Below are 23543 nucleotides of genomic sequence, written 5' to 3'. Positions count from 1 at the left end.
AACTACTGATTCAGTTCCAAACAAGTTGAACGAAAATGCGAAGCCTAATTTTCTTCGCGAGAACAAAACAACTATTATACAACAGAAAACATTAACTGAACAGAATCGGAAAAAAAACTACTAAAACTTTGAAACTTGAAACGGAGAAATATCGAATTCCTGATTCAAACGACCTCAATTACAGAACGCATAAAAATCAGGTTAAAATTGATTAGCTTGCAGGGTGAAATATTCAAACTCTAAAAGGTATATCTCCAAAATTCAATTTGAAGAGATTTTAATCAATCGACCCACAATTCCACACTTATCAAATTATACGAGCACAACAAAAAAGAGTCCAAAAGCTGCACAAAAAACAAGATAGAAAAAGATTGACAAGAAACCGAGTAATATTCAACTGAAACCCATTCCCAGGAACTTTGGGAAAGATTTGTGTGTAGTACACCCTGGAATCGACGGTATGCCATTTTGCTTTAAATTGTAGTATATGCATCAGACTTTTTACAGTAAATCACCAGGTACAGGGATCACAAAGCAACAAAACGTTTCCTTGCAAATCCCATTACCCGATTCAAGGAATGGATTTTATTCATCACACATAACAACAACTGATTCAGTTCCAAACAAGTTGAACGAAAATGCGAAGCCTAATTTTCTTCGCGAGAACAAAACAACTATTATACAATAGAAAACATTAACTGAACAGAATCGAAAAAAACTACTATAACTTTGAAACTTGAAACGAAGAAATATCGTCTTCCTGATTCAAACGACCTCAATTACAGAACGCATAAAAATCAGGTTAAAATTGATTCGCTTGCAGGGTGAAATATTCAAACTCTAAAAGGTATATCTCCAAAATTCAATTTGAAGAGATTTTAATCAATCGACCCACAATTCCACACTTATCAAATTAAACGAGCACAACAAAAAAGAGCCCAAAAGCTGCACAAAAAACAAGATAGAAAAAGATTGACAAGAAACCGAGTAATATTCAACTGAAACCAAATCCCAGGAACGTGGGAAAAGATTTGTGTGTAGTACACCCTGGAATCGACGGTATGCCATTTTGCTTTAAATTGTAGTATATGCATCGGACTTTGTACAGTAAATCACCAGGTACAGGGGTCACAAAGCAACAAAACGTTTCCTTGCAAATCCCATTACCCGATTCAAAGAATGGATTTTATACATCACACATAACAACAACTGATTCAGTTCCAAACAAGTTGAACAAAAATGCGAAGCTTAATTTTCTTAGCGAGAACAAAACAACTATTATACAACAGAAAACATTAACTGAACAGAATCGAAAAAAAACTACTAAAACTTTCGAACATGAAACGGAGAAATATCGAATTCCTGATTCAAACGACCTCAATTGCAGAACGCATAAAAATCAGGTTCAAATTGATTCGCTTGCCGGGTGAAATATTCAAACTCTAAAAGGTATATCTCCAAAATTCAATTTGAAGAGATTTTAATCAATCGACCCACAATGCCACACTTATCAAATTATACGAGCACAACAAAAAAGAGTCCAAAAGCTGCACAAAAAACAAGATAGAAAAAGATTGACAAGAAACCGAGTAATATTCAACTGAAACCAAATCCCAGGAACGTTGGAAAAGATTTGTGTGTAGTACACCCTGGAATCGACGGTATGCCATTTTGCTTTAAATTGTAGTATATGCATCGGACTTTGTACAGTAAATCACCAGGTACAGGGATCACAAAGCAACAAAACGTTTCCTTGCAAATCCCATTACCCGATTCAAAGAATGGATTTTATACATCACACATAACAACAACTGATTCAGTTCCAAACAATTTGAACAAAAATGCGAAGCTTGATTTTCTTAGCGAGAACAAAACAACTATTATTCAACAGAAAACATTAACTGAACAGAATCGAAAAAAAACTACTAAAACTTTCGAACTTGAAACGGAGAAATATCGAATTCCTGATTCAAACGACCTCAATTGCAGAACGCATAAAAATCAGGTTCAAATTGATTCGCTTGCAGGGTGAAATATTCAAACTCTAAAAGGTATATCTCCAAAATTCAATTTGAAGAGATTTTAATCAATCGACCCACAATGCCACACTTATCAAATTATACGAGCACAACAAAAAAAAAATCCAAAAGCTGCACAAAAAACAAGATAGAAAAAAATTGACAAGAAACCGAGTACTATTCAACTGAAACTAATTCCCAGAAGCTTTGGAAAAAATTTGTGGTAAGTACAGCCTGGAATCGCCGGTATGCCAATTTGCTTTAAATTATAGTATATGCATCAGACTTTTTACAGTAAATCACCAGGTACAGGGATCACAAAGCAACAAAACGTTTCCTTGCAAATCCCATTACCCGATTCAAAGAATGGATTTTATTCATCACAAATAACAACAACTGATTCAGTTCCAACAAGTTGAACGAAAATGCGAAGCTTAATTTTCTTAGCGAGAACAAAACAACTATTATACAACAGAAAACATTCAACTGAACAGAATCGAAAAAGTTGCACTGAAAATTTGAAACTTGAAACGGAGAAATTCCTGATTCAAACGACCTCAATAACAGAACGCATAAAAATCAGGTTAAAAATAATAGGCTTGAAGGGTGAAATAATCAAAGTCTAAAGAGTGTATCTCCAAAACTCACTTTAAAAAGATTTTAATCAATCGACCCCGAAATCCACTTATCAAATCATACGAGCACAACAAAAAATATTCCAAACGCAGCACAAAACACAAGATACAAAATTATCTATAAGAAACCCAGTAATATTCAACTGCAACCAAATCCCAGAGGCTTTAGAAAAAATTTGTGGAAAGTACAGCCTGAAATCGTCGGTATGTCATTTTGCTTTAAAATGTAGTATGTGCATCAGACTTTGTACAGTAAATCACCAGATACAGGGATCACAGAGCAACAAAACGTTTCCTTGCAAATCCCATTACCCGTTGCCTTGCAAATCCCAAAAAACGTCTATTATACAACAGAAAATATTCAACTGAACAGAACCGCGAAATGTGAACTAAAATTTTGAAACTTGAAACAGAGAAATATCCATTTCCTGATTTAAACGACCTTAATTAGAAAACGTATAAGAAACAAGTTAAAATTGATAGGCTTACAGGAGAAAATACTAAAAATATTGAATAGTATTTCTCCAAAAGTCACTTTTAGGAGATTTGAATCAATGTACCCAGAAATCGATACTTCAAATTATTCGAACACAACAAAAAAGATTCGAAAAGCTGCACAAAAAACAAGACACAAAAAGATTGATAAGAAACCGAGTAACATTCAACTTAAACCAATTCCCAGAAGCTTTAGAAAAGATTTGTGGAAAGTACAGCCTGAAATCTCCGGTATGCCAATTTGCTTTAAATTATAGTATATGCATCAGACTTTGTACAGTAAATCTCCAGGTACAGGGATCACAAAGCAACAAAACGTTTCCTTGCAAATCCCATTACCCGATTCAGAGAATGGATTAAACTCACCACAAATAACAATAACTAAATAATTTTCTTAGCGAGAACAAAACAACTATTATACAACAGAAAACATTAACTGAACAGAATCGAAAAAAAACTACTAAAACTTTCGAACATGAAACGGAGAAATATCGAATTCCTGATTCAAACGACCTCAATTGCAGAACGCATAAAAATCAGGTTCAAATTGATTCGCTTGCCGGGTGAAATATTCAAACTCTAAAAGGTATATCTCCAAAATTCAATTTGAAGAGATTTTAATCAATCGACCCACAATGCCACACTTATCAAATTATACGAGCACAACAAAAAAGAGTCCAAAAGCTGCACAAAAAACAAGATAGAAAAAGATTGACAAGAAACCGAGTAATATTCAACTGAAACCAAATCCCAGGAACGTTGGAAAAGATTTGTGTGTAGTACACCCTGGAATCGACGGTATGCCATTTTGCTTTAAATTGTAGTATATGCATCGGACTTTGTACAGTAAATCACCAGGTACAGGGATCACAAAGCAACAAAACGTTTCCTTGCAAATCCCATTACCCGATTCAAAGAATGGATTTTATACATCACACATAACAACAACTGATTCAGTTCCAAACAATTTGAACAAAAATGCGAAGCTTGATTTTCTTAGCGAGAACAAAACAACTATTATTCAACAGAAAACATTAACTGAACAGAATCGAAAAAAAACTACTAAAACTTTCGAACTTGAAACGGAGAAATATCGAATTCCTGATTCAAACGACCTCAATTGAAGAACGCATAAAAATCAGGTTCAAATTGATTCGCTTGCAGGGTGAAATATTCAAACTCTAAAAGGTATATCTCCAAAATTCAATTTGAAGAGATTTTAATCAATCGACCCACAATGCCACACTTATCAAATTATACGAGCACAACAAAAAAAAATCCAAAAGCTGCACAAAAAACAAGATAGAAAAAGATTGACAAGAAACCGAGTACTATTCAACTGAAACTAATTCCCAGAAGCTTTGGAAAAAATTTGTGGTAAGTACAGCCTGGAATCGCCGGTATGCCAATTTGCTTTAAATTATAGTATATGCATCAGACTTTTTACAGTAAATCACCAGGTACAGGGATCACAAAGCAACAAAACGTTTCCTTGCAAATCCCATTACCCGATTCAAAGAATGGATTTTATTCATCACAAATAACAACAACTGATTCAGTTCCAACAAGTTGAATGAAAATGCGAAGCTTAATTTTCTTAGCGAGAACAAAACAACTATTATACAACAGAAAACATTCAACTGAACAGAATCGAAAAAGTTGCACTGAAAATTTGAAACTTGAAACGGAGAAATTCCTGATTCAAACGACCTCAATAACAGAACGCATAAAAATCAGGTTAAAAATAATAGGCTTGAAGGGTGAAATAATCAAAGTCTAAAGAGTGTATCTCCAAAACTCACTTTAAAAAGATTTTAATCAATCGACCCCGAAATCCACTTATCAAATCATACGAGCACAACAAAAAATATTCCAAACGCAGCACAAAACACAAGATACAAAATTATCTATAAGAAACCCAGTAATATTCAACTGCAACCAAATCCCAGAGGCTTTAGAAAAAATTTGTGGAAAGTACAGCCTGAAATCGTCGGTATGTCATTTTGCTTTAAAATGTAGTATGTGCATCAGACTTTGTACAGTAAATCACCAGATACAGGGATCACAGAGCAACAAAACGTTTCCTTGCAAATCCCATTACCCGTTGCCTTGCAAATCCCAAAAAACGTCTATTATACAACAGAAAAATATTCAACTGAACAGAACCGCGAAATGTGAACTAAAATTTTGAAACTTGAAACAGAGAAATATCCATTTCCTGATTTAAACGACCTTAATTAGAAAACGTATAAGAAACAAGTTAAAATTGATAGGCTTACAGGAGAAAATACTAAAAATATTGAATAGTATTTCTCCAAAAGTCACTTTTAGGAGATTTGAATCAATGTACCCAGAAATCGATACTTCAAATTATTCGAACACAACAAAAAAGATTCGAAAAGCTGCACAAAAAACAAGACACAAAAAGATTGATAAGAAACCGAGTAACATTCAACTTAAACCAATTCCCAGAAGCTTTAGAAAAGATTTGTGGAAAGTACAGCCTGAAATCGCCGGTATGCCAATTTGCTTTAAATTATAGTATATGCATCAGACTTTGTACAGTAAATCTCCAGGTACAGGGATCACAAAGCAACAAAACGTTTCCTTGCAAATCCCATTACCCGATTCAAAGAATGGATTTTATTCATCACAAATAACAACAACTGATTCAGTTCCAACAAGTTGAACGAAAATGCGAAGCTTAATTTTCTTAGCGAGAACAAAACAACTATTATACAAAAGAAAAAATTCAACTGAACAGAATCGAAAAAGTTGCACTGAAAATTTGAAACTTGAAACGGAGAAATTCCTGATTCAAACGACCTCAATAACAGAACGCATAAAAATCAGGTTAAAAATAATAGGCTTGAAGGGTGAAATAATCAAAGTCTAAAGAGTGTATCTCCAAAACTCACTTTAAAAAGATTTTAATCAATCGACCCCGAAACCCACTTATCAAATCATACGAGCACAACAAAAAATATTCCAAACGCAGCACAAAACACAAGATACAAAATTATCTATAAGAAACCCAGTAATATTCAACTGCAACCAAATCCCAGAGGCTTTAGAAAAAATTTGTGGAAAGTACAGCCTGAAATCGTCGGTATGTCATTTTGCTTTAAAATGTAGTATGTGCATCAGACTTTGTACAGTAAATCACCAGATACAGGGATCACAGAGCAACAAAACGTTTCCTTGCAAATCCCATTACCCGTTGCCTTGCAAATCCCAAAAAACGTCTATTATACAACAGAAAATATTCAACTGAACAGAACCGCGAAATGTGAACTAAAATTTTGAAACTTGAAACAGAGAAATATCCATTTCCTGATTTAAACGACCTTAATTAGAAAACGTATAAGAAACAAGTTAAAATTGATAGGCTTACAGGAGAAAATACTAAAAATATTGAATAGTATTTCTCCAAAAGTCACTTTTAGGAGATTTGAATCAATGTACCCAGAAATCGATACTTCAAATTATTCGAACACAACAAAAAAGATTCGAAAAGCTGCACAAAAAACAAGACACAAAAAGATTGATAAGAAACCGAGTAACATTCAACTTAAACCAATTCCCAGAAGCTTTAGAAAAGATTTGTGGAAAGTACAGCCTGAAATCGCTGGTATGTCATTTCGCTTTAAATTGTAGTATATGCACCAGAATTTGTACAGTAAATCACCAGGTACAGGGATCATAAAGCAACAATACGTTTCCTTGCAGATCCCATTACCCGATTCAGAGAATGGATTAAGCTCATCACAAATAACAACAGATTCAGTTCCAAAAAAATTGAAGGAAAATGCGAAGCTTAATTTCATTAGCGAGAACCAAAAAACGTCTATTATACAACAGAAAAAATTCAACTGAACAGAATCGAGAAATGTGAACTAAAATTTTGAAACTTGAAACGGAGAAATATCCATTTCCTGATTTAAACGACCTTAATTAGAGAACGAATAAAAACAGGTTAAAATTGATAGGCTTACAGGAAAAAATATTTAAAATACTGACTAGTATATCTCCAAAAGTCACTTTTAAGAGATTTGAATCAATGTACCCAGAAATCGATACATCAAAATAACCGAGCACAACAAAAAAGATTCCAAAAGCTGCAGAAAAAAAAACAGGATACAAAAGGATTGATAAGAAACCGAGTAACATTCAACTTAAACCAATTCCCAGAAGCTTTAAAAAGGATTTGTGGAAAGTACAGCCTGAAATCGCTGGTATGTCATTTCGCTTTAAAATGTAGTATGTGCATCAGACTTTGTACAGTAAATCACCAGATACAGGGATCACAGAGCAACAAAACATTTCCTTGCAAATCCCATTACCCGTTGCCTTGCAAATCCCAAAAAACGTCTATTATACAACAGAAAATATTCAACTGAACAGAACCGCGAAATGTGAACTAAAATTTTGAAACTTGAAACAGAGAAATATCCATTTCCTGATTTAAACGACCTTAATTAGAAAACGTATAAGAAACAAGTTAAAATTGATAGGCTTACAGGAGAAAATACTAAAAATATTGAATAGTATTTCTCCAAAAGTCACTTTTAGGAGATTTGAATCAATGTACCCAGAAATCGATACTTCAAATTATTCGAACACAACAAAAAAGATTCGAAAAGCTGCACAAAAAACAAGACACAAAAAGATTGATAAGAAACCGAGTAACATTCAACTTAAACCAATTCCCAGAAGCTTTAGAAAAGATTTGTGGAAAGTACAGCCTGAAATCGCTGGTATGTCATTTCGCTTTAAATTGTAGTATATGCACCAGAATTTGTACAGTAAATCACCAGGTACAGGGATCATAAAGCAACAATACGTTTCCTTGCAGATCCCATTACCCGATTCAGAGAATGGATTAAGCTCATCACAAATAACAACAGATTCAGTTCCAAAAAAAATTGAAGGAAAATGCGAAGCTTAATTTCATTAGCGAGAACCAAAAAACGTCTATTATACAACAGAAAAAATTCAACTGAACAGAATCGAGAAATGTGAACTAAAATTTTGAAACTTGAAACGGAGAAATATCCATTTCCTGATTTAAACGACCTTAATTAGAGAACGAATAAAAACAGGTTAAAATTGATAGGCTTACAGGAAAAAATATTTAAAATATTGACTAGTATATCTCCAAAAGTCACTTTTAAGAGATTTGAATCAATGTACCCAGAAATCGATACATCAAAATAACCGAGCACAACAAAAAAGATTCCAAAAGCTGCAGAAAAAAAAACAGGATACAAAAGGATTGATAAGAAACCGAGTAACATTCAACTTAAACCAATTCCCAGAAGCTTTAGAAAGGATTTGTGGAAAGTACAGCCTGAAATCGCTGGTATGTCATTTCGCTTTAAAATGTAGTATGTGCATCAGACTTTGTACAGTAAATCACCAGATACAGGGATCACAGAGCAACAAAACGTTTCCTTGCAAATCCCATTACCCGTTGCCTTGCAAATCCCAAAAAACGTCTATTATACAACAGAAAAAATTCAACTGAACAGAACCGCGAAATGTGAACTAAAATTTTGAAACTTGAAACAGAGAAATATCCATTTCCTGATTTAAACGACCTTAATTAGAAAACGTATAAGAAACAAGTTAAAATTGATAGGCTTACAGGAGAAAATACTAAAAATATTGAATAGTATTTCTCCAAAAGTCACTTTTAGGAGATTTGAATCAATGTACCCAGAAATCGATACTTCAAATTATTCGAACACAACAAAAAAGATTCGAAAAGCTGCACAAAAAACAAGACACAAAAAGATTGATAAGAAACCGAGTAACATTCAACTTAAACCAATTCCCAGAAGCTTTAGAAAAGATTTGTGGAAAGTACAGCCTGAAATCGCTGGTATGTCATTTCGCTTTAAATTGTAGTATATGCACCAGAATTTGTACAGTAAATCACCAGGTACAGGGATCATAAAGCAACAATACGTTTCCTTGCAGATCCCATTACCCGATTCAGAGAATGGATTAAGCTCATCACAAATAACAACAGATTCAGTTCCAAAAAAATTGAAGGAAAATGCGAAGCTTAATTTCATTAGCGAGAACCAAAAAACGTCTATTATACAACAGAAAAAATTCAACTGAACAGAATCGAGAAATGTGAACTAAAATTTTGAAACTTGAAACGGAGAAATATCCATTTCCTGATTTAAACGACCTTAATTAGAGAACGAATAAAAACAGGTTAAAATTGATAGGCTTACAGGAAAAAATATTTAAAATATTGACTAGTATATCTCCAAAAGTCACTTTTAAGAGATTTGAATCAATGTACCCAGAAATCGATACATCAAAATAACCGAGCACAACAAAAAAGATTCCAAAAGCTGCAGAAAAAAAAACAGGATACAAAAGGATTGATAAGAAACCGAGTAACATTCAACTTAAACCAATTCCCAGAAGCTTTAGAAAGGATTTGTGGAAAGTACAGCCTGAAATCGCTGGTATGTCATTTCGCTTTAAAATGTAGTATGTGCATCAGACTTTGTACAGTAAATCACCAGATACAGGGATCACAGAGCAACAAAACGTTTCCTTGCAAATCCCATTACCCGTTGCCTTGCAAATCCCAAAAACGTCTATTATACAACAGAAAATATTCAACTGAACAGAACCGCGAAATGTGAACTAAAATTTTGAAACTTGAAACAGAGAAATATCCATTTCCTGATTTAAACGACCTTAATTAGAAAACGTATAAGAAACAAGTTAAAATTGATTGGCTTACAGGAGAAAATACTAAAAATATTGAATAGTATTTCTCCAAAAGTCACTTTTAGGAGATTTGAATCAATGTACCCAGAAATCGATACTTCAAATTATTCGAACACAACAAAAAAGATTCGAAAAGCTGCACAAAAAACAAGACACAAAAAGATTGATAAGAAACCGAGTAACATTCAACTTAAACCAATTCCCAGAAGCTTTAGAAAAGATTTGTGGAAAGTACAGCCTGAAATCGCTGGTATGTCATTTCGCTTTAAATTGTAGTATATGCACCAGAATTTGTACAGTTAATCACCAGGTACAGGGATCATAAAGCAACAATACGTTTCCTTGCAGATCCCATTACCCGATTCAGAGAATGGATTAAGCTCATCACAAATAACAACAGATTCAGTTCCAAAAAAATTGAAGGAAAATGCGAAGCTTAATTTCATTAGCGAGAACCAAAAAACGTCTATTATACAACAGAAAAAATTCAACTGAACAGAATCGAGAAATGTGAACTAAAATTTTGAAACTTGAAACGGAGAAATATCCATTTCCTGATTTAAACGACCTTAATTAGAGAACGAATAAAAACAGGTTAAAATTGATAGGCTTACAGGAAAAAATATTTAAAATATTGACTAGTATATCTCCAAAAGTCACTTTTAAGAGATTTGAATCAATGTACCCAGAAATCGATACATCAAAATAACCGAGCACAACAAAAAAGATTCCAAAAGCTGCAGAAAAAAAAACAGGATACAAAAGGATTGATAAGAAACCGAGTAACATTCAACTTAAACCAATTCCCAGAAGCTTTAGAAAGGATTTGTGGAAAGTACAGCCTGAAATCGCTGGTATGTCATTTCGCTTTAAATTGTAGTATATGCACCAGAATTTGTACAGTAAATCACCAGGTACAGGGATCATAAAGCAACAGTACGTTTCCTTGCAGATCCCATTACCCGATTCAGAGAATGGATTAAGCTCATCACAAATAACAATAGATTCAGCTCCAAAAAATTGAAGGAAAATGCGAAGCTTAATTTCCCTAGCGAGAACCAAAAAACGTCTATTATACAACAGAAAATATTCAACTGAACAGAATCGAGAAATGTGAACTAAAATTTTGAAACTTGAAACGGAGAAATATCCATTTCCTGATTTAAACGACCTTAATTAGAGAACGAATAAAAAACAGGTTAAAATTGATAGGCTTACAGGAAAAAATAGTTAAAATATTGACTAGTATACCTCCAAAAGTCACTTTTAAGAGATTTGAATCAATGTATCCAGAAATCGATACTTCAAAATAATCGAGAACAACAAAAAATATTCCAAAAGCTGCAGAAAAAACAGGATACAAAAGGATTGATAAGAAACCGATTAACATTCAACTTAAACCAATTCCCAGAAGCTTTAGAAAAGATTTGTGGAAAGTACAGCCTGAAATCGCTCGTATGTCATTTCGCGTTAAATTGTAGTAAATGCACCAGAATTTGTACAGTAAATGACCAGGTACAGGGATCATAAAGCAACAAAACGTTGCCTTGCAAATCCCATTACCCGATTCAGAGAATGGATTAAATTAATCACAAATAACAACTGCTGATTCAGTTCCAAAAAAACTTAACGAAAATGCGAAGCTTAATTTCCCTAGCGAGAACCAAAAAAACGTCTATTATACAACAGAAAATATTCAACTGAACAGAATCGAGAAATGTGAACTAAAATTTTGAAACTTGAAACGGAGAAATATCCATTTCCTGATTTAAACGACCTTAATTAGAGAACGAATAAAAAACAGGTTAAAATTGATAGGCTTACAGGAAAAAATAATTAAAATATTGACTAGTATATCTCCAAAAGTCACTTTTAAGAGATTTGAATCAATGTACCCAGAAATCGATACTTCAAAATAATCGAGAACAACAAAAAAGATTCGAAAAGCTGCACAAAAAACAAGACACAAAAAGATTGATAAGAAACCGAGTAACATTCAACTTAAACCAATTCCCAGAAGCTTTAGAAAAGATTTGTGGAAAGTACAGCCTGAAATCGCCGGTATGTCATTTCGCTTTAAATTGTAGTATATGCACCAGAATTTGTACAGTAAATCACCAGGTACAGGGATCATAAAGCAACAATACGTTTCCTTGCAGATCCCATTACCCGATTCAGAGAATGGATTAAGCTCATCACAAATAACAATAGATTCAGTTCCAAAAAATTTAAGGAAAATGCGAAGCTTAATTTCCCTAGCGAGAACCAAAAAACGTCTATTATACAACAGAAAAAATTCAACTGAACAGAATCGAGAAATGTGAACTAAAATTTTGAAACTTGAAACGGAGAAATATCCATTTCTTGATTTAAACGACCTTAATTAGAGAACGAATAAAAACAAGTTAAAATTGATAGGCTTACAGGAAAAAATATTTAAAGTATTGACTAGTATATCTCCAAAAGTCACTTTTAAGAGATTTGAATCAATGTACCCAGAAATCGATACATCAAAATAACCGAGCACAACAAAAAAGATTCCAAAAGCTGCAGAAAAAAAAACAGGATACAAAAGGATTGATAAGAAACCGAGTAACATTCAACTTAAACCAATTCCCAGAAGCTTTAGAAAGGATTTGTGGAAAGTACAGCCTGAAATCGCTGGTATGTCATTTCGCTTTAAATTGTAGTATATGCACCAGAATTTGTACAGTAAATCACCAGGTACAGGGATCATAAAGCAACAGTACGTTTCCTTGCAGATCCCATTACCCGATTCAGAGAATGGATTAAGCTCATCACAAACAACAACAACAGTTTCAGCTCCAAAAAATTGAAGGAAAATGCGAAGCTTAATTTCCCTAGCGAGAACCAAAAAACGTCTATTATACAACAGAAAAAATTCAACTGAACAGAATCGAGAAATGTGAACTAAAATTTTGAAACTTGAAACGGAGAAATATCCATTTCCTGATTTAAACGACCTTAATTAGAGAACGAATAAAAAACAGGTTAAAATTGATAGGCTTACAGGAAAAAATAATTAAAATATTGACTAGTATATCTCCAAAAGTCACTTTTAAGAGATTTGAATCAATGTACCCAGAAATCGATACTTCAAAATAATCGAGAACAACAAAAAATATTCCAAAAGCTGCAGAAAAAACAGGATACAAAAGGATTGATAAGAAACCGATTAACATTCAACTTAAACCAATTCCCAGAAGCTTTAGAAAAGATTTGTGGAAAGTACAGCCTGAAATCGCTGGTATGTCATTTCGCGTTAAATTGTAGTATATGCACCAGAATTTGTACAGTAAATCACCGGGTACAGGGATCATAAAGCAACAAAACGTTGCCTTGCAAATCCCATTACCCGATTCAGAGAATGGATTCAATTAATCACAAATAACAACTGCTGATTCAGTTCCAAAAAAACTTAACGAAAATGCGAAGCTTAATTTCCCTAGCGAGAATAAAAAACATATATTATACAACAGATATTCAACTGAACAGAATCGAGAAATGCGAACTAAAACTTTGAAACTTGAAACGGAGAACTATCCATTTCCTGATTCAAACGACTTTAATTACAGAGCGTAAAAATTCAGACTAAAATTGATAGGTTGCAGGAAAAAATATTCGAACTCTAAAAAGTATATCTCCAATCTCATCTTTTGAATTGACTTTAATCAACCTACACAGAAATCCACACTTATCAAATTATACGAGCACAACAAAAAAGAATCCATAAACTGCACAAAAAACAAATCACATGCTAACAAAAAGCCGTAAAGGTGCCTCAAAAGTCTTAGCTTAGAAGAACAGAACAGTCGTAGTACAACACTAACGCTCACTAAAGTTCGCTGTGTAAAAAATTATCCAAATCTCCTAAATAGTATCACCTGTGCTGATCTCTTAAGAAAGTATACTAGCAAGTTTCCTCAGTTTGAAAAGTTGTTCCAAACTGATCTTAGCCGTTTTTATAGTTTCAAGTAATCCGTTTTGTTTTCCGTTCCATAGTAACACTCCATGCTGATAAACAGATTTATCAAACGTTTCGTCAATTTTAAGGTGTTTTTGATTAAAATAATATCTTAATCGATAAAACATAGGTATTATCCATGAAATTAAGGTTTGCGTCAATTACAATGCCTGCATATTTTGCTGAGCTCGAGCTGCTGTTCGCCAAATTCAGTTGATGCTAAGTATCGTGATTCTGGGTAAAATTGTTAATCTTTACAGAGCTGATTTTATAATTTGCATTGGATTTAAGGCGAACCTCCTCATGGTTTTTAAGCGTTAATTTGTTCAACTGCAGCCATAATTAAGGGTTATCTAGATCCTTGTTATAGTCGATGTTGTTATCTGTTGGACTTGTTATGTTACAACCATTGAGTAAAGGACGAATATGCTATTGAGCATTGACACTAACGAATTTGGGTCTGTGAGAGTGATGTGGTTCTCCTATGCTCAGACTGCTGGCTCCTTGGCTGTGTTGCATGCGTGAGGCTGGTCCATGATGGTACTGCGCCTTATCTCTTCTACTACTTCCACTGGTGCTGCCTGCAGCCCCCATTCCCCCTCTATTCCCTCCCCCTCCACTTGTCGACTGTGGGGAGGGGAACTGGAGTCCGGTGGCCTGCTGATGCTGACTGACTGCTGTTGGGTGCAGCATGTAAGGGTACGTCTGGTAGCCCATGAAACCACTCTGAACAGACTTGATTAACAATGGACCATAGAAGTAAAGCCATCAACAACAAGCAGGGTACAAAACTAAAGGAGAGCAGGCAGCAGCGCATGCCAGTAGCTCTGTAAGTTTCAATCATACTTGGTACTTCAGCCTCAAAAATATTCAAAAAAAAAAACAATCAATTTTGCTGGCTTTATAAAAACAATAGCTGAGAAAACTGGATCAATGGCTTATTTCAAAAAAAACGAACGAAATATTGCAAAAAATAAAGGAGTCACCGCTTCTGCAGAGAAAATGCTCGCAACCTTTTCATTTAAAAAAAAATACCCTTTTCATTTCAGATTTCAAAGGGTAGTTTCCATAAAACGGTCAAAGTTTTAACGCTTTCACTTGTTCAAAGGCCAAAATATTTTTCTAAAAGAAGCTGGGAGTGGCCATTGTTTCAAACGAAGTTCAGACAGGGCGATTCTAGATCAATTCTCATTACTAGCATGACACAATCGAGCCAAAAATTTTCTCGGACATTGAAAGTGACATAAATTTTTCGTTATTTCAGACTACGACTTTTTGTGCCGAAATAAGCTTTTGTGGAGCTCTATAAATTGGCATATTTTCTGAAGTTTTAGGTATATTTTTTATAGTAGTAAGACTCTGATGGGATCGATTTTTGTGGTATTTAAATTTCTGTTCAGTTTATCCAAGTGGACTTTTTGTCGTTTTCAAACTTCAGCCGCCTAAATATTCAAGGAAAAGGGGCTGACTTGAGAGCCTACCTTGCTTTGATGTGTCTGCTGCTGTTGTTGTTGTTGGAGGTTGGTGTCCAGCATGAGATGAGGGTGGGGGTGGTATGTCTGCAGCAATTGATGGTGATGAGGATGGTGGGGTGGGGGCCCAGCTGAGAACTGAGCAGCAGCTGCTGCAGCGACTGCGGCCACATTCTGTTGCTGCTGCATATGTTGCTGTTGTTGATTTGATGCAGATGACTGCTGTGCATGGGTGTTGGGGTGTTGCTGATTAGGCACAGAGTTCATTCAGTACCAAGCTCAATCTGAAATCACTTCATCTTTCATCCACTACTCATAGAAACACACAGTCCAACAACAATGACCTACAAACAGAAAGAGCAATTACTATCACAAACGACACGCAATCCAGCTCGTTTCCACTTTAAGATAACTGCCGATTTTCCATCTGATTATGTTTTAATACATACAAAAACAGAACCAATAATTTAGGTTCAAGGAAAATTCTTTACACTGAGCTTGCAATATAATACTGAATGACTGTGATTAAATTCAAACTAAAAGAAAAATCAAATAAAAAAAAATTATGTTTTCATAAAAAGTACGATAATCTGAAAAAGCACAGAAACTCAAATTAGCAAAAAAAATACAGGTCCCGACCGATTTCGAACCAAACCCTTTGCCGTATCAAACAGATGTGTTACGTTTAAGCCAGATGCGCGGGATGGCTGATTGAATTTGCAATTATAACAAAGAGGCGAAGTTGCAATTATGACGCATAAGCACCAACTAACAAGCCTCAATTTATAGAGCGGACACATTTTAACTATATACAAAAAAATCGTTAAAAACATCCGAACCTGCCCAGGTTCGAACCGTCTTATTTTGTTGCTGGTCTCCTTCCCTACCTCTACGCTACAGATCCATGATACCGTGAAGCTAAAGTGCTATTTGTAATACAATAGTCTATTTTGAATCTTGGCTGTACTTAATACTTTCAAAATGAACACATCGCAACAATATTCACGACTTAGCTTGGAAAAAAAGTTCATACTATAACACAAGCTATGCATGTGTAATAAAAGAAATTTGGTGAAGCGAGGATGCAGGAGATGAGTCCTATGAACAAAGTTATATATAAAAAAAAAGTACACGAGGTTAGGGTTAAACATTTCTATAGAGCAATATTTATTTTTATGAAAACATCGGGATCTCAAAAAATAGAAACTTTTTATTTCTATAAGACTGGTTCTAAACTACAATCTTATGTAGGTCCTTAGAAAAAGGCAGCTACAAAAATTTTCATTGATCATGAAACACTAGAAGAGATTAAAAACACTTGAAACCTTAAAAACTACGAAGTCTCAAAATTTCAGTCCAAACTTCCCAGCTTTGCTGAACAAAATAAACGTGGCAAACCAACAAATTTCCTGTAAATTTTTAATTTACTACGAATATTTCGGACACTATATTCAAAATTTCTATAAAAATCACAATATATCGAAGCCTGAAAGATTTGTAGTCATATTTATAGTATCAAATCTTAACCCCATACTTGACAGCCCGCAAAACCTGAAAATAAAACGATCCAAGTCTCAAATTTTACACCGAGGTGGATCAGATAAAAACATAAACTCAGCATTGCAAGCTAACGGCCAGAACACAGGATTTGAGCCACTATGTCGAAAAAACAGTAGGATAAAAACGATGAAAAAAGTTCTGCATAAAAACCAAACGTTTGTCTCCTAGGATGTTCATTTTAAGGAAACATGTCAGAAAACACAATCACAGCAAAAATAAGCAATCAAAATCATTTACCCGTCAGCAATTGGGGAGAAGGCACTTGACCCGAAAACCAAAAAGCTTTTGAAAACCAAAAAATCTGAGGTTAAATGTTTAAGAACTACGCCCCATTACTCCTGACACACAAAAAAGCAGCACAATATTTGTTGTCTTTTAAACGACGCAAAATAAATTAACTAAACCGATATAACATAAGCCAAAACCACTTCAACGAAAAGGAAACGAAAAAAAAAAGAAATTATACAAAATCAGAATTGGATATTTTTACAATTAACAGATAAATGAAATAGATTAAATGAGAAGGAAAGTTAAGCTTCAAATGAAATATATTCAGCGGTTTGGAAGTTTGCAGACAAACAAAGGACCGACTGTTCAAGTTTCCAAAAAAAATCGTTTCCCACGCTTCCCAGAAAAAATTCAAGTTCAGCCTGGGACCCCACCCTAATACCTCAAGACCAGAAAATGTGTGTGTAACACCTAGACCAAGTGAGAAGCGCATGAAAGACATTGAGGCTCCATAATAAAACAAGGTCATTTTGTTAGAGAATCGTAAAAATTAATGTTTATGGAAATATCCCGATTGAAGTAAACACACTTGTTGAAAGTAACAAAAACACACTAGAAGATTTGTTTAAGCCCAACATGGCAGGCCTAGATAGGCCATGACAAAGCTGTTGATAAAACTACAGATAAAGATACTACCAGAAAACAAAAAAAAACAGTCGAAAATAAAGCTAATAGCTAATCATTTTTTATTACGCAGAAAACTCTGAAAATTAAATTTCGTTCTCCAGACTAGTCAGAGTTTTATCCGCAATTTGCGGTTTTGTAATTGAAGGACGTATTTATTCTCCCTTTTAAAAAGAGCTGATTCCTAAAAAAAAATAAAAACAAAAATTTGAGAACACCAGATCAATAGTATTTTTTTTTCCACTGATGGGTATCGAAAACTTAAAAACCACATTCGAGACAAAAGTCAATCACTCATATCTTTTGCTCGTCTACACTTTCATAACTAGAGAGCGAAATTTGATTTATTTTTAGCAAAATAATTTGAATTGAAATTACAAATCGCCTAACGATGGACTTGAAAGTGATTATCTTCAAAATTTCTCTTGGTAACAGCAAAGAAAAACACGCAAAAACTTTCACCAGAAAAGAACAAAACTCTGAAAACTTAAGAATACTTTTTCCAAAAATTGCACAAAGCCCCGCATCACTTGCGATACAAAAATAAATGACTATGATTACTAGCTAATGAAGAGACGAAATCAAAAATTTTAAAACCTAAAAAAAGCATAACCAAGACCAAAAAATTCCTAGAACAAAAGAAAGAAAGAAAGAAAGAATTTATCTCTCATTGTTAATGGTAAATATGCATACAACGAGAATTTAAAATGAAGCACCAGAAACAGTGAGGGGACAGTTAACGAACCCAATTGGGTAACAGAGCACTGCTAGTCGTAGGCATCCGCTAGTCGCAGGCAAAATTACTTTCACCGTTAGAAACTTTTTTAAGAACTTTTAAAATGCTTGAAAGAAACCGAAACTTTCTGCACGGCCTAAGCCGACAAAAATTAGCAGACATGAAGCTCCAGGATAATCTAAAAGTTTCAGTTTCCACGGAACACAGGTCCGGACTGGAATCGAACTTCTGGGATTTGTCGTCTCAAGCATGGGTGTTACCACTCCACCAAAAGCACTGAATACTACTTGAAGTTTTAAAAAAAAACATTCAAAAACGTATAATGAACAGCATCAAAAATATCAATTAGCAAAAAAATCGGCGAAATTTCTTGAAACTTAATTACTTGTCCAAAACCCAAATACAATGAAATATTTTCTAATTTGAGTAATAAAAGCCAAAATTTTAGACAAATTTGGTAAAACAAAAAAGCAGACAAAGAAGTCCGACAAAGGTTTTTTGACTCGCGGATAATTTTCAGCTCATAAAAAACAGGTCCCGGCCGCTAATCGCCAGCGTAATGAAGCCTTTATTCGGTTAACAAAACGAAAAAATAATAACGCATATGAAAAAAAACACTAAGTAAAAAATATATATACATGAATAAGGAGTTATTAAGAAACTATTGACACCGAAGCGAAGTTTCAGTTAGCAAATCTCAGCAACAAACCGCCAGGAGCTCTTGAGACTCAAGAAAAACGAAAAGCAACTAGACAGATAACACGTCAATAAACAAAGACAGAAAAAGGAAAATTTTCTATGATTAAAATTTTTGCAATATAAACAGTCCATTTGATACAAATGCTTCATCAGGTATTTATATATTCCGCTGGGAGTTTTCAAACTCATTAGCCACTTTTGAAACTTATGGCGCAATTTTCACTTCGGTAGTTACACAACTAAATGCCCTGCCATTTACCTATGTCCAATGGCCTTATTACGTGTTTTTTCTTCATTCATCGACACTAGTACCCTTCTCCATACGCGGCATATATAGGTAACAAATAAATCCGGGTTCTGTCCCAAAATCTACACTTTTATTATAGGAGAGCGAATATGCCTTTCATTAACCAAACGAACTTGAATTGAATTTAAAAAGTTGACGCTTAAATTCGATTTTTCGCCGTATCGCTTCTGATTTCTCTTAACTTTTCCGAAAAAAAAAAACAGAAAATAAGACCTGACTGATTGATAAATTAATTAAGCACAAACACTTGCAAATGACTTGAAAAATTGTATGAGTACAATAAAACAAGTCGATATATAATTGAAAGTTAAATAATGACCAGATAGGCAAAAGCTTATTGAAGGCGAGATAGTTAAATGCACGTTTAAAATTTCAAACAGCCAGCAGAAAAATGGAAAAATTTCAATCATCAACCACAAGGAAACTAAAACTTGAACTTCTAAAATCTACGAAATTCAAGTTCAATTTCAAACCTACTGAAAAAAACAAGGTACGACCGAGACTCAAACCCCAACCTTACGACACAAAAACTTGTTAAGATTTAATAATAAAGCAAGTAAGATTTATAAGAAAAATTGTATATGAGAAAAGTCTATTTCCCGATTACAAGACACTTGCTTTCGCAAGACTAAATATTTCCAGATAAGCTATAGCGTACGCATGCTCAAAATAACACTTTGAAAAAGCTTAATCGTGGCGAGATAGTTCAAAGCGCGTTTAATTTTCGTTTTTTTTCGAAAAAATCTGAACTCTCGAATTTCTAAAAAGAATTGATTGCTTTATAACTCAATGAACTTCTAGACAAGTCTTTTGATATTTTTTGATAAAACTAACCCAATTTGAGAAAAATGGATCATTAGCTATATTTAGCTGGGAACAAAAAGCTAAACTTCCATTTTCGAAATAAAAAGCTATCATGTTTTTCGTGACTTTTATATTTTTATTGTTCGATAATGGAATTTACTTTCATTTTAACAAAGGAAAAGAAGTGAACCTTAAAATAAATCAAAAGTCAGATCGCAAAACATAGCCAATCGAAGATTGGAAAAAAGTAATGAACGCAAGTAAACATTAAAAAAACACTGACTTTCGAATAAACTTTCGAATTTCAAAGAAAAAAACAGATACACGTTGAGATCTTTGAGTTTCTGGAACAAATTATGATTAGCGGGATATTGATAACTTGAACCCAACTAGAGAAAACTGGATCAAAATGTAAGTCTTTATTCCTCTGGAAATCTAAAAATTAAATTCCACTTTCGAAACTAGAAATCATTCACGTTTTTTGCACCATTTCCACGTTCCTTCTTTTTAGAGAGTGCTATTTACGTCCCTTTCAGCAGATGAATTTCAATTGAACTCAAAAAGTGCATACATACCGAAGTGCATTCATAAATGCATCAATACCTATGAATGCACATCTGTAGTTATAAGAGACTTTTTTAAGATTTTCCCTAGAAAAAAAGAACCAAGACCTATGTAAGAGTCTTCACTACGTTCATTACTCTCAAAGTGTAAATCCGAGCCTGAACACAGTTTAAGACCTGTTGAAAAAAAATCATCACGACCTATATATGAGTCGACGAGGTAGTTTTATTTGAAATTTCAAGAAACTGAGCAGGTCATCAGAGATGATCATATAAGCAGAGTTTGTAAGAAATGTTGTAACGGGAAACAAGTCTTATTCCCAATTACAAGTCACTTACTTTTGCAAGTGGAGAAACTTTAAAAAAAAATTTAAGCCTAATAAGCATACAACCCAACATAATCTGACCAATATTTTTTGTACAAAAACTTTCCTTTTAAAAAGCCAGGTGTTGGCCAGTTTTGAAACAAGAATTTTCGTATTCGCAGGCATGTGTGTTACCTCCAATCCACAAGTGCGGATTAACGCCTTGAAAATGATTTCTTAAATTAGCTGTTAACCGGCTAAAAAGTCTATATTCCGATTTGATGACGTTTGCAATACGCAGGCGTAATTTTTTAACAATTTCAACGCAGAGACAAAGCTGCAATTGGCAAACACAAAAAAAAACTGCAAAAAAGCTTGAAAAAAATGAAATTCTGAACGAAAACGCAAATTTAGCCTTGCAAAAGAAACTTTTGACATGTGTCACAACAAAACCATCAACCAGTAGGTTAGAGTCTTACGTCCTTCTATTTGCACCATAAGCTCTTGAATTTATCCAAATACTAGCCATCAATAACGCAAATAAACGCATGACATTCAAGTTTCTATGCTATTGTAAGGCTAAACTGCAAAAAAATTTCACCAAGTGAACACTTTCATTTGCATGTCAGATATATGAATTCGTAATATAACATTACGCTCGCTAGCTAGTCGTTGTAAATAATTGTAAAATAACTTATAAACCTGAAACGAAGGTTCCAATTAGCCTTCAACATAAATATAGCTTCTAGTGAAAATATGAAAAGCCATTTATCAGAACCAACGGGCATAGAGTAATCTATTTGCCTCAACACGAGCACATAACCTGAATAATTTTATTCGAATTTGTTTAACAAGATATGATTGATAATCAAGCGAATATATATGATGGAGTGTTGAAATTAGATAACGAAGCGACGACAAACGATAACGACCCAGCATCGCTCAGTTAGCTCAAAATTCCCTCACAATTTTGAGAGGTCCAGACCAATTTGGTGGAGATGATGCTAGAATACAACACGGTCCCCTGTGTCAGGTAGAGCTTGAGATATAGACGACACTCTAACTACGACAGCAAAACAGTTGCACATGAGTAACTGAAACACATCAAGTAGCGTCGGTCTCGTTATCTGCAATGTGTTTGTGTGGCTGCATGAAGTGGATGACGCCGAAGTTGGCACTCAGCATCCAGCGGGTGTCTCGATCTGTGGCCCATTTCACTTTCTCCTCACTCAGTCCGAACACGGTGTCTGCCTTGAGAGTGCGCACTGCACACAGGGGCACTGGGAAGGGGGGCGAGAAGGTATGGGTGGGGATCCAGTCTCTGTCCTGGCTGATCTTGCGGTAGTTGAGGTCTCCCTTGAACAGTAGCAGATTGCTGTTGTGTTCCAGCTGGCGAAACAGGTACGGGTCATACTTGTGCATCTGTTCTATACTGCAGGGAAGAGTCCAGAACATGTCTGCACTTAGAGAGAGTCTATGGGTGATGAACAATTGATGTTGCAGATAGGAAGCCACCTGCTGCAGTTGTGTGTGTGACGTTGACGATGATGCTGATGAAGAAGCCATGCGGTATAGAGTAGCGTGTACGTCGTGTAGAGTGGCGTCACTAACAAACCAGGGAAGCTGTTTGCAGTGGAGAATGACACGAAGGTCGGGCCACTGTTTCAACAGGTAATAACACAGCACCAGATCAGTCACCAACTCATAGCCAGAGTTGTCCAGAACTATGTCCACGCAAACAACACTATCTCCACTCGCTCGCTCCTGCAACACACTTCCTCCAACTCTTATCTATTTTACATGAAACTAAAATGAAATACAGGGGCAAGCAGCACTAAAGAGCTATTTTTGCAGTTTTCTTGCTTGTGTTTGTGTGGTTGCAACACAAACACAAGCAAGAAAACAGCAAAAATAGCTCTTAAGAGGTAAGCAGTGAAATACGGAAGGACAGAATTTAAATAAGCCTTCAAAATACGTTTGTTGCGCCTTCTAAAAAAAGGAAGCCGATCTGATTTGGTCTAAGCAATGCAGAAGTAGACTGAATGGGAAAACCAAAGAAAGAGAATGTTGTTTGATTGATCATAAGTTAACAGGGAAGAAGTAGGCGCTGCACCTGAGACAGTAGTTGCCACACTTGTGCACTGTCGTCCAGCAGCACGTTCTCATCCAGACACTCGATCTGGCTGAGGGGGTCCTCCTTCTGTGAGTTGGACACCCCACCCGAGATGGACAGGTCACACTTGTTGCCCCACAGACTCATCTACACACGGACAAGTCAAATTGGCACACCAGT

General features: G+C 34.7%; 2 protein-coding genes across 3 annotated transcripts in view; both read right to left on the bottom strand.

Annotated features, from left to right (window-relative positions):
- The window catches only part of LOC134846939 (hornerin-like), a 112122-nt gene extending 96478 nt beyond the window's left edge, over positions 1 to 15644 (bottom strand). For both annotated transcript variants that reach the window (XM_063864380.1, XM_063864382.1), the window contains exons 1-2: positions 15374 to 15644; positions 14343 to 14618 (exon numbers count right to left, since the gene is read on the bottom strand). In XM_063864380.1, the coding sequence (XP_063720450.1) occupies positions 14343 to 14618; positions 15374 to 15631 (534 nt within the window). In that variant the 5' untranslated portion in view covers positions 15632 to 15644. The remainder of the gene's footprint in view (positions 1 to 14342; positions 14619 to 15373) is intronic.
- A 6191-nt stretch (positions 15645 to 21835) lies between these two features.
- LOC134845642 (damage-control phosphatase ARMT1-like) overlaps positions 21836 to 23543 on the bottom strand; it is a 41009-nt gene continuing 39301 nt past the window's right edge. Inside the window, exons 5-6 of the mRNA XM_063862657.1 lie at positions 23364 to 23510; positions 21836 to 23014 (exon numbers count right to left, since the gene is read on the bottom strand). Coding sequence (XP_063718727.1) covers positions 22355 to 23014; positions 23364 to 23510 — 807 coding nt within the window. The 3' untranslated portion in view covers positions 21836 to 22354. The remainder of the gene's footprint in view (positions 23015 to 23363; positions 23511 to 23543) is intronic.

The sequence above is a fragment of the Symsagittifera roscoffensis genome, chromosome 5 (assembly GCF_963678635.1).
Source record: "Symsagittifera roscoffensis chromosome 5, txSymRosc1.1, whole genome shotgun sequence".
In the NCBI taxonomy this organism is placed as follows: domain Eukaryota; kingdom Metazoa; phylum Xenacoelomorpha; order Acoela; family Convolutidae; genus Symsagittifera; species Symsagittifera roscoffensis.
This window is presented reverse-complemented; position numbering and strand designations above follow the sequence as displayed.